General features: G+C 37.3%; 1 protein-coding gene across 1 annotated transcript in view; it reads right to left on the bottom strand.

Annotated features, from left to right (window-relative positions):
• Window positions 1-12,383, bottom strand: part of LOC128369425 (cAMP-responsive element modulator-like) — a 154,499-nt gene extending 142,116 nt beyond the window's left edge. The window contains exons 1-6 of the mRNA XM_053330465.1: window positions 12,306-12,383; window positions 9,201-9,319; window positions 7,946-8,077; window positions 4,832-4,920; window positions 4,557-4,696; window positions 2,713-2,901 (exon numbers count right to left, since the gene is read on the bottom strand). Of these exons, the coding sequence (XP_053186440.1) occupies window positions 2,713-2,901; window positions 4,557-4,696; window positions 4,832-4,920; window positions 7,946-8,077; window positions 9,201-9,308 (658 nt within the window). The 5' untranslated portion in view covers window positions 9,309-9,319; window positions 12,306-12,383. The remainder of the gene's footprint in view (window positions 1-2,712; window positions 2,902-4,556; window positions 4,697-4,831; window positions 4,921-7,945; window positions 8,078-9,200; window positions 9,320-12,305) is intronic.
• Between the last annotated feature and the right edge of the window lie 527 nt (window positions 12,384-12,910).

The following is a 12,910-nucleotide window of genomic DNA, read 5'->3' as shown; positions in this document are numbered from 1 at the left end:
AAAGGACTGATAGATAGCGATACAGAGAGCTTGGGGTGTGTTGTAAAAACAACCAGTAGATAATCCAGGACAGAAGAGAAAGATTTGAAGGTGCTTCAACAAGCAAGTAGAGGCCATCAATCTCTCTGCTGATAAAGTAAAGTAAGGATGGCAGCAAAAAGGTCTTTACTGAGCCAGCTCTTGTATGATTGAGAAAAGAAGCTGTGACGTGAAGCAGCAGATCAGATCTCAGCAGGAACCTGAGGTGAGGCAGGCCAGATGAGACAAGCTAGGGAAGGAGCTCGCTGGTCTGAGGAGGGAAGACGCTGAGCTGGAGCAGCTCTCACGCACGGCAGATGGAGGAGGCCTTCACTTTCCTGTCTCAATGAATCCATAGACTCACTTAACACCGGCGTTTGTCTTCTGCAGTACTTTGCAAATGTGACAGCAGCGACGTCAGAGCTCAGAAATAAACTACATGGGATTCTTAATGAGGAATGGCCAAAGATCCCACAGACAGCGACTGAAATGGACGTCTTATTGATATACCCGCACAGCCCATGACTAAATTCTTACAGTATTCACAGGCTAGGGAAGGAGCTCGCTGGTCTGAGGAGGAAAGACGCTGAGCAGGAGCAGCTCTCACGCACGGCAGATGGAGGAGGCCTTCACTGTCCTGTCTCAAACTACATGGGATTCTTAATGAGGAATGGCCAAAGATGAAATTGATGTCTTATTGATACCCACACAGCCCATGACTAAATTCTTACAGTAGTCACACTCCAAATCACACTGGATCCATACACAGTACACACACACACACACACACACACACACACACACACACACACACACACACACACACACACACACACACACACACACAGACACACACACACACACACCTGTCATTATCTAAATGGAACAGAAAGGCAAGACCGATGTAAAAACACAACTTCATCCAGGTCATCCAGACAGATTTGGAGAAAGGTGAGCGGTCCTCAGGTTATCAAATGTTCACATTTCAAAAGTACTTGGTCATATATTACATTCCCTAATTTTACTGACAAATATTTGCAGCTGAGAGTAAAACTGAACAGTTATAAAATAATTTGAATTGCAAATGCTCTTCAGTGCTACTGATACTGTACTGGCTTTAGGGCACAATGTGTACTACAGCTCTTAACACCCAGGTTGGGTTGTGGGTGTATCTATCATATACATTTTCCTTTTATATAATCCCTCATTTTCTCCAGGCCTTCATCATGTGATTTTAACTGGGGCTTACCATCTTAAACGTAAATTACACAGATTGTCATCTTAGCCTTAATTTATGCTATATATCACTGTGGATGCATGTTCTTCTTCATGCCGACACGTGTCAGAAATATGTGAGGTACCTGGAAAAATGTATTTATTAGGGATGTGCAGACAGCCCAGGATTTGTATCTCTATTTCTATTCAAATAATAATAATTAAAAAAATACTCCTGTTTTTGTTTCTATTGCACCTCTAAATTTTTAAGGAGGGTATTAGAAGATAACAACAAAGAGAAACTTTTCAGATTCAGATTCAGCTTTATTTATCCCTGAGGGGCTCCAACAAGTATGGAGTTTAATCTATGATCTTTTTATTGTATTATTGTTTATTTCTTTATCATTCATTTTGCTGTTTATCAATTTAATTAGTTCTTTTTCAAGATTCAAGATTCAAGATGCTTTATTTGTCAGTCATCATGTCAGACATGTGAGCGAGATATAGTACTCAGGTCTCAGATACTAAAATACATTAAATCTAACATCTGAACATCTTGTCTATACATGTGTGTCTGTGTGATTGGGTGTATGCCTGCCTGTGATTGAATGTCTGTTTTTGTCTGTGTGTATAGAAATGAGAGGTTAAGCTAATTAACTTTATCAAATGTATGTGATTTAATTTCTATAAGGAGTGACGAATATGTTGAAAGGTTATGTGTTTTGTATACTTGCTGACTCCTATAAAAAAGATTAAAGGGAGAAAAAAGTGTTTAAGTGTTCTTCAACAAGCTGTTTTGAGCAGGACGGCACCCCCCCCCCCCCCCCCCCCCCCCCCCCCACACCAGATCTCAAACCCTAGTCACTCAGATATCTGTGCTGTGACCTCTCAGCTGAACTTCAGCACTGCCAGACAGAAAGATCTGCAGATATTTATACACCCATGACACAGACATAGATAGTGATATAACCTTTCTACACTATGAGTCCCACACTGAGCCCTGTTATTTGATTTGGGGGATTTTTATCTTCCCAAAAATTAATTTCTCAAATATTTGTACAAAATAAATATTCATAAAAAACATCTATTTGTGCTTTTCCGAATATCATATTCAGATTTGGCTCCGGCCTTATTATGTGTTTTGGCACTATGTATTACTTACTGTATACCTTTAGATAGATAGATAGGTAGATAGATAGATAGATAGATAGATAGGTAGATAGGTAGATAGATAGATAGATAGATAGATAGATAGATAGATAGGTAGATAGATAGATAGATAGATAGATAGATAGATAGATAGATAGATAGGTAGGTAGATAGGTAGATAGATAGATAGATAGATAGATAGGTAGATAGATAGATAGATAGATAGGTAGATAGGTAGATAGATAGATAGATAGATAGATAGATAGATAGATAGATACTTTATTGATCCCGAAATGTCCAGATTTTCACCAGAAAGCAGCTTGACTCTACCTTGGATGAGCACCTGTCCTCCCTGGAGGTAGAACTGCTGAGTGGAGTCTCCGGGTTGAGCTGCACACTGTAGGATGGCGGCTCCAGGCTGCGGAGTGGCGGAGTTGGCAACAGTTAGAGTCTGTCCCCCCTGCAGTTCTTCAGCTCCAGGGTTGGTCAGCTGGATGGCTCTTCCCTGGCTGATCGCAACTGTGTAGGGGGGGGTCAAAGTTCAGTTAGAACAAGGCTGCAGTAAAAATGAAACTGAGTAACACAATGGGGAGGAGTTATATTGGATATTTAGGACTTTGGACTTATAGAAGTTATATTTTCTTTCTATTGTTGGTTGACTGACACAAGAAGCTCTTTGAAATGATTGGCTGGATATGAAACTCTCCTGGTTAAATAATCAGTATAAACAATGATACAACAGTGTGTTGGGAAACATCAGGTTCACTGATAAAAAAAAAGTAAAAGATATACTGTGTACATAAAACATTTAGGAAAGAGGTCAACTTCCACTCCAAGAAACATCTCTTACCAAGCATAAAATCAGGTTTCTGAGCGGCTCATTTTTAATATATGCAGCAACCATGGTGCAGTGTTTCATTCCTGACTGGAATTTAGAGGGCAGCCCTATGTCCCCCCTTCTGGTTGGCATCCTCACCATGACAATAACTACTGAGGCTCATGGGTGCAGTCATACTTAACCCTTTCACACATAGCGGTCATTACAGTGTACAGCTATTCAAAACCTGTGTACTTATATATGCCATGGATTTTGATGGCATAGTTGGACTTCAGCCAACACAGTGCCTCTATGCTGAGCAGCTCAGAAGCGCATTCAGTCATAGACTCATCCAGCCACATGTCTCAAAGCGCTTCGGGGGGGTGGAGGTGGGGGCTCCTTCTATGCCTTTATTCAGACAGTCTGGCAGAGAGAGGGGAATGACCTGCAGCATACAGTAGGTCCCTAGCATGCACTCTAAATCCCAGGATCATTGCACATGTGTATATAATACCAGGAATTTATGCATATTGCACATTTATATAATTGCAGATTATTTAAACAGGGGTTGTTTATTGTATATACTTATTTGTATATTATATATTTTATTTGATTCATTTTTATCTCTTTCACCATATCTCACTATTATTGTGTCAACTTTGAATTTCTCCTTAAGGGGGATCATACACTACTACTTCATCTGGCCTTATTATTTATGTGTTTTGGCACTATATATTATTTACTGTATATACCTTTTGATAGGTAGGTAGGTAGGTAGGTAGGTAGGTAGGTAGGTAGGTAGGTAGGTAGATAGATAGATAGATAGATAGATAGATAGATAGATAGATAGATAGATAGATAGATAGATAGATAGATAGATAGGTCGGTAGGTCGGTAGATAGATAGATAGATAGATAGATAGATAGATAGGTCGGTAGGTCGGTAGATAGATAGATAGATAGATAGATAGATAGATCGATAGATCGATAGATATATAGATGGGTAGATAGATAGATAGATAGATAGATAGATAGATAGATAGATAGATAGATAGATCGGTAGGTCGGTAGGTCGATAGATAGATAGATAGATAGATAGATAGATAGATAGATAATACACTACTACTTCATCTGCAGTAACTTTTTTGCTTGTAAATCAGTTGATTTATGTTATTATAATGTAATTTAATATAATTTGATGAAAAAGAAAATGAAGTTCAGATATTTTTTTCATGCTTAAAGAGAAATAAAAACACTTCCTGACTGAGGTTATCATACTTAAAGGAAGTTAAGTAACAAGAACAAATGTGATATCTCTGAAACTAATCTTAAACATGGTTTAACATGAGTGTACTGACTATATTGTCCCGAGCTGGTCTGGTAAATGGACGTCGGCACTGATACTGAGGCGTTGCTGGAGATGACCTCCTCATCCGCCTTCTCCTCTTCGATTTTAGGAACTGCCGGCGAGTCCGATGAAAGCTCATTGAGGATTTTTCTGCGGAAAGACGGATTTGCAATTAGTGATTACGCACACACAGACGGCGCGTCATTGCCAGACTCCACAGTCCACACTTGACCTATACAACGCTGTGTTTTATCATGCACTTGTTTTCTGTTGATGTCTTCTCACCGATAAGACGGGCGCCTGGAGAGGATCTCTCGTCTCTTCTGTGTGTCTGTGACTGACTCGCCTTCCTCATTCTCCTCTGCGGCGGCAATCTGTAGAAAACAGAAACAACGTTAATACTGAGTGGGTGCCAATTTGCGTACATAGGCTCTTGTTATTGAGGTGATCCTCTATGTGATATGAGGATATGTTATAGATAACGATGACGTCAATGGAAGAATTTGAACAGCATTTTATTTTGAGCTGAATCTTTTCAACCTATCTCACATCTCGGTCATTAAAGAGTTATTTTTACAGTATATTTATTTGTGTATTTATGTGTCATCTGAAACTCTCCTTTCTCCAAGCATGATTTTAATCTAGCTTGAATAAACACCTTTTACATTTTATCACCCGAGCTGCACCGTTGGAGAGTAATAACAAACACGAAATTGTAAATCAAACCTGTTTTGTGTGTGTCATCAATCAGCAAGCTTTAATGACTCACACTGGTGTGGCGTAATTGTTGTGCCTTCTCAACACAAAGGCTGTTTTCGGCCCTGTGAGAGTACATTGTCTGTGCCAGGCAAAGGACAAGTCTATTTACTGATGATTATGTGAGCAAGTGAAAAGCAATTTCACAGAATAATGTGAAAAAAAAAAGAGAGACTGCACACACATATTTCCGCTGCTGAGCGTGCAGCTTTTAGTCTTGAATGTACAGAGTGTTTCATGCTTCTGCCAATCAAAAGAACGTAATAACAACAATCTCTTACATGGGATATTATTTCTATGACTATGTAATTATTACTGTGGAAGTTCAGCCGATACCGCGATGAAGTCAGACTTGTTCTTGATGAAACTCACTGATATGAACTACAAAGTAATTCAAAATCGGTTCACAGAAGCACTTTGAGGCTTTGCATCTTTTGCAGAGCACAGTTGTGATCCTTAGATTCGTTTCCTTTTCCTCGTAAAAGAGACTTTTCATGAAACGAGAGAGTGGTTTACACAGAAAATCTGCTGCGACATGCTATCTTGTAAGATTGACAGGGATAACAGTTTCACTTCCCACCACCAAACTTTTTCTTTTTTTCTTCGAGTGCTGGATGTTGTGAAACATATACAACGATATATCTAGTGAAACCTAACGTTATGATGATTTTGGGCCAGCGTCATACTTGTAAGCTTCACAGATATGAGAGAAGTACTGTCTGATGTGTTTAAAGTTAGTGAATCCATCTTCCTGCTCAGACACAATGACAACATCAACTTGAATGTGAAGGTTAGACTGATGAGCTTAAACCTCAGCTCCTGCTGCTCACATCAATCCTATTAACAGATGCACTGCATTAGACCACTTAGAGTACTTCCTACACACGGCAGAGTAATCCTCACTCACTAACACACTTACTCCGATTTTAGTTATAGTTATCTGCCCCCCCGCCTTTGGAACTCTCTCCCACCAGACATCCGCACTTCAGACTCTCACGCACGTCTCCACCTTTAAATCCCGCCTGAAAACGCACCTATTCAGAGTGGCCTACTCTGTCTCTCACTTACTATGCAATCTTCATTCTTGTTTATTTATTGTACTAATGCACTTTGTAGTCACATTCGTATTTATTCTCTATCTTTGCATTAAATGTCACCTGATTTATATTGTTTGATGTACTGTTGCTGTCTTATATGTGCCTTGTAAAGTGACCTTGAGTGCTTTGAAAGGCGCCTTTAAATAAAATGCATCATTATTATCATTATTATTATTATTATATCTGTATTCACACCAGGTTTTAGACTAAAGCACTGCACTCAACTTGGATCTAAGTCACCAAATTAAAAGGATTTCTCAACTGGACTTGTGCTGTGTCTCAAACCGCATATTTCTGTACTAACACTTAATATTTAGAGTGCCTAAGTGCGTTCATAATGAGAAGTATGGAAAAATGCAGTGCACTATGAGTACCTGGATGGTGCACTCAAAAGGGTGAAAAAGTTGAGTGTAGAACTATGAACACTTCTCACCCTCAACGGTCGCCATCTTGGCTCTGTAGCAAAAGGGGAGGGACCACTTTTCAAACAGGAAATGGCGCAAGAGTACATTGTAACTACGGTGAACATCGCCGCATTATACTAATATATTATAAGTGTTTTTTTTTGCACAGAGCACCTCTATACTGGTGACACATCCAGTAAGCCATCTGATAATGAAAGAACTGTGATGTGTTGATCGGCAAAGATGAATCACATGTTTTAATACGAGCTCGGTTCATGTCTGCATGCCTGACTGACACACTGACAAAGATTTGCTCCACAGTACAAGATTCTTATAAAGTCACAGAGAGGGTCAAATATCTTCAGTACACATTTTGGGGCACCTCCAGCTATTCTGGTCTGATATCCATCATTCCTAGACATGTTTTCTTAGACCTAGTGGTGTCATTACTAACACCATCTGTAGGTTTATTGAGTTAATTTAGCCGTCTGTAATGATTTGGTACTGGTGAACAATAATGCTAATGCTAACTCTAGCTTGCTAACTAGCTAATTGTCATTCCCGGTAAGTACACAGTGTAACAGAGTGGGTCAAATATCTTCAGTACACATTTTGAGCAGAAGGTGATAACCTTTTTGGGGCACCTCCAGCTATTCTGGTCTGATATTCATCATTCCTAGACATGTTTTCTTAGACCTAGTGGCATCATGTGGAGCACAGCAATACCTACTAACACCATCAGTAGGGTTATTGAGTTAATTTAGCCGTCTGTAATGATTTGGTACTAGTGAACAATAATGCTAATGCTAACTCTAGCTTGCTAACTAGCTTGCTAACTAGCTAAATGTCATTCCCGGTAAGTACACAGTGTACTAACAGATGTATGTGATTAAAGACAGTGTTGTTCTGACTTAACTTGAACATCTGATACGACTTGAAACTTGGTCTGAGAGTCTTGATTTGGACTTATCTTGATTTACTTGAGACTTCAAACATATAACTTGAGAATTGACGTAGATTTAAAAACAGGCCCTTGCTGATTCTGATATTTGTATTTAAACAGCCTGTAGTGGAAATATGCTGCCATTATGCAATACCTTTACAAAAGAAGCTGAGTTTAATTATGTGGTGCATGCTCTCACCTCAACAGTCTGGATTTGTGGTGACTGTATGACGGAGGTCTGTGGAGCTTGGATGACGCCTTGGACTTGCACAGTCTGACCGTCAGACAGCTGGACCACGGTTATACCAGGAGACTCTGCTGCCATCAACACCTGCCAGCACAAATCAAGACATTTTTTGAATAAAGCAGCTCACTGGCAAGGGTGGTGCCACTTTTTTGGTTTAAAAAAAAAAAAAAACAGGAATTGAAATTGCAGTTCTTGTGAATCTCAGTTTGTGATACTGTGAAATGTTTCATAGAGTAAAAAATCCAATGTCATGTATTCCAACATAGTTGAACTACTTAGGGCTGGGCGATTATGGCAAAAATCAAAATTAATTGAACTTTTAACCTCGATTATGATTAATGAACAATTATCTCCACCCTTGATGAACAATGATGTATTTTCACAGTTTCTTTAGTTTAGTATTTTACACTGCTGCCCTCACACATGAGAAAATAAAGATGTTTTAAGGTGTGACTAAGCTGTGGTTAATGTCTAGTTGACTTGATTAGAACTATATAAAGATCATGGTTTGGGTTAAAATGATCACTGGAGACAAGTTTTCAAATTCCTTTAAAGATATACAACCTTTGTTGTCATGGCAACAGGGAACACCACCATTAATTGACATTGAGCTCTTTTTTTTAAATCACTATTCAAAACTCATTTCTACAGACTAGCTTCCTTCCTTCTCTCCTTCCTTCCTACTTTCCTTCCTCCTTTCCTTTCTTCTTCCTCCCTTCCTTCCTTGACTCGAAGACAACAGGAGGGTTAATGTCTAGTTCACTTGATTAGAAGTACGTAAAGATCATGGTTTGGGTTAAAATGATCACTGGAGACAAGTTTTCAAATTCCTTTAAAGATATGCAACCTTTGCTGTCATGGCAACAGTGAACACCACCATTAATTGACATGAGCAAGATGAAGTCGATTAGAGTTTCTAAATGTTTATTAATTGCCCAGCCCTAGTTTAACTTAGTTTTAAAGTTTCTAATCCTCCTTTTCTCAGCTATCCACAGTGATGGTGAGGTGTCTCTTTGAGTTTAGAGATAACCTCCTCCTCCTTCAACTCTGCTGCTGACATAAGATAACGCGTGTCTGTGAACATTCAACTCAAGTGGTGAAGCGACAAATCTCTGTCAGTTTAAATCACTTTGGATAAGATGCTGAATTATTACTTCACAGCCAGGCACGTGTGTGTGTGTGTGTGTGTGTGTGTGTGTGTCGTTACCTGAGAGGGGGCTGCAGGCGACGTACTGACTTCGCTGTTGTTCTCCTCTCCGTCTGTCATGGAGTCGTTCAAACTGCTGTCCAGCTGAGACGACACTGAAGTATCCATAGTGAGTCAACCTACACAGACACAAGAGCTTATTAATACTAATACAACTACAGAAGCTGAAAGGCATAAAGAAAAGTAACACCTGCACCTTCACATCAGACCACAAGTTTAGTTATGACTGTTTTTTTTCGGAGATGCTGTTTTCTGATAGCACCTATGAGTAATTGTGCAAGTAATTACACGCCTTCAAATTTACCATTTATTCTCCAAAAACCATTATCAAGAGATTAAATTAATGAATTAATGTGATACCAAACAGGGTGACCGAGCATTGATTGATTTTTTCCAAACCTTCAAACACATGCAATTAACTAAAAGGTCTTTACTTGAATGCATTTTAATGGAGATTTCAATTCCCATTTAAACTTCAGTATAATTCACTTCAAGTCCAAATTGATAGAAAACTAAGAAGCAGAAGAGATCACAATATATTAACTGCACAATCATTTTTATTAAGGTTGTAAAACATTCTTAGTTGGTCATGATTTAGTCACAATACTTATTGACTCCTGATGTGATATTTTGTATTTTCTTTCTGTCTGTTTGACATTGTGTGGGTATTTTTGTGTTAGTTTGTTTTTGTTGTCTATCCACTTTTTCTTTAAAAAAAAAAAATTGATTGATATATTTATTTACTTATTATTATTTTTGTATTATTATTTTTATTTATTTTATTTTATTATCATTATTTTTATTTTTGTATTTTTGTATTTTTTTCATTATTTAATTTTTAATTTTATTTTTATTTTTTTATTTTTTTTCATTATTTAATTTTTAATTTTAATTTTTTCTAATTTATTCTTGGTTATTGGTATGGTTTTTATTTATTTACCTATTATTTTGTATTATTATTTTTATTTATTTTATTTTATTATTATTGTTATTTATTTATTTATTTTCATTATTTAATTTTTAATTTTTAATTTTTTTTTTTTTTTAATTGTTTTTTTATTATTATTGTTTTTTATTTATTTATTTTATTATCATTATTATTTTTTATTTATTCATTTTTTGATTATTTAATTTTTAATTTTAATTTTTTCTAATTCATTCTTGATTATTGATATGGTTTTTATTCATTAATTTATTTATTTATTATGTTTGTGAAGGAAAAGTTTTTTACCTTGTTTCTGTGTACTATTATTCTAAAAAATCAATAAAAAATAAGTAAAAAAAAAAAAAAAGGTTGTAAAACATCATGTAAAGAGACACAACTTATTCTTTGATTTGCTCTGGAGACTCTTTCTTTCTGCTGCATGTGAGTCACAACAACGCTGTGTCTGTCGATCTCTGTCTGAGTGTGAATGGTTATCCAGAGAGTGACAAAACCTGCATTACATAACATCACTTTATCCTCTGTGCTTCCTCTGCCACATGGGGAAATCTGGAAGAGTGAATCCTATATGAGCATCATTTTCACACCTGAGGATAAAAGTTTCTTGTTTTTCCTTGTTAACAGAAGAAGGGAAGAGAAAGTAACAAGAGAGGAGAGAGATAGGCTATAAAGGCATGGCTAGCTTGTAGCATGCAAGGGCCTCAAGATACTGGCTCAGTTCAGAGACGATGAAAGAATGAATACCACTATTGAATTAGAGAAAATGAGAATAACAAAGAGCTGATTAATATCAAGAGTCGGCGTCAGAGTCGTAGGCCAGAGTTAGTAGTTATAATTATCCCAAAACACCTTCATCATATCTCATGGGCCTCGGTTTGACAGTGGTTTTTATTTTCCACCTACGTCTAAATATAATGTTAATATTGAAACTTGTGTCTAGAGTGTGTCCCAGATAGACTTCAGTGTTCAGTTATTAGAGGAATTATTACACACACACACACACACACACACACACACACACACACACACACACACACCAACAGATTCACTTTCATTTTGTCAAAGTGACATAATGTACAGATAAGAGCGATAAGCAATCAATGGACAGGAAATGAATTGAAAAACTTGCTACTAAAATGCTCTGACTTCAGATTTTTACATGTTAAACTATGTCCTACTATTCTTTAGTCTCCTGTGATGATAACTTGAACCTCTTTGGGTTGTTTGGACTGCAGCTCAAGACCAAAAACATCTGAAGTTGGCTTTTGGTGCTTTTCTAACATTTTCTGGACCACAGAGTTTGAATTATGAAGTTGGAAGAAATTACTGAAGAATTTCGTGCAAGCTAAAACACTGACTTCCTTTTTCTTTGGAAGGCAAAGTGAAAATGAACTGTGACTTCCTTAATCTGACTCGGATTTTTTTTTTTTTTTTTTTTACAATTTAATAAGTAACAATTTAAAAATGAAGAATACATACAGTAAGAACACTTTAAACTAGTGGATCTCAAATTTTTTATATATATATATATATTTTTTTTTAACATAAAAAACCCTTAAAAGAACCCAAATTAGATACTTGGACCCCCACCTAATACGCTTTTTGCACTTAGATATTTTATTGCATAGCTTGCATGAAACCCACGACGAAAATAGTCACACACACGGTCACTGTGTTATTTATAGGTGGTATTATAGTGAAAATAAATGACCCCCCCCCCCTTTTTTTTTTCAGGGGTCCCCCTATAGACCTTTGGGGATCCTTAAAGTGCTTCCACTGCTTTAAAACAATAAAAGTATTATATTATATATAGCCTATTTATATATATTTATCAAGCTTGACACATTTGTAATATTTTATATTGAAGAAACACTCATTAACCCCAACTTCCGACTCCGTCCTCACTCCATTTAACTTGACGAAGCTCTGTAAACTATAACAGAGGAACCTCTCCTTTGCCTTTCTCTCTCTCGTTCTCTCTCTCTCTCTCGTTCTCTCTCTCTCTCTCTTTTTCTCTCTCTCTCTCCATATTGCTCCACTAAATTCACGAGCTGGGTCTCTAAGCCAGTGTGTTTGCACATTTTCCTCCTTCAAGTCTTTGCGCCCTGAGTTGCGCTGTGCACGAAAAAAAAAATGTGACAGCTCTTTTTACTGTGACTTACCGAAGTTTTACGTAGCCTGACTCGTCACTAATTACAGGGGTGGACGGCCTGTGCTTTCGCTCACGTAGTCTCCACGTCAGCGCTGATGATGCTGTGCCGAAAATGTCGTCCGACGTCTCAGTTTAACGTCAAAGATCGTGTAGATGCAGCGAGAGGGCTCACTCCTCTACACATCCGCGATCGGTTTTTTTGGGGTTGGTTTTTTTGGTTGCACGTACTGTAATCAACCTACAGCTAAAAAGGAAATATTACACTTAGAGAAGGAGAGAGAGAGAGAGAGTTTTAAAAGTAGGGGGGTAAAATAATGAGGATTTCACTTGTCCAGCAGTGAAAAGTATAAGAATGAATAGAAATCTACCAAAATGTGTTGCTTCTTTTTTTATTTTTTTAATCTAATAGCCCATTCTAGTTAGATCAATGTTATCCACTGATTACATACATTGAGTGGGCCTTAATTAAGTTCTGCTAAAATGTGTGATAAAGTAAAAATGAAAGGATAATGTATCTTACTGGGAGAAACCCAAAAGTAAAATCAACTTAAATCCATTTTTTTTGATAATAAAAGGTAGTAACAGAATTATTTAAATAATGGTGATTTTAGACCC

Source organism: Scomber japonicus, chromosome 12 (genome assembly GCF_027409825.1).
Source record: "Scomber japonicus isolate fScoJap1 chromosome 12, fScoJap1.pri, whole genome shotgun sequence".
Classification (NCBI taxonomy): Eukaryota; Metazoa; Chordata; class Actinopteri; order Scombriformes; family Scombridae; genus Scomber; species Scomber japonicus.
The sequence above is the reverse complement of the archived record's forward strand: the minus strand, read 5'-3'. Positions and strand labels throughout refer to the sequence as shown.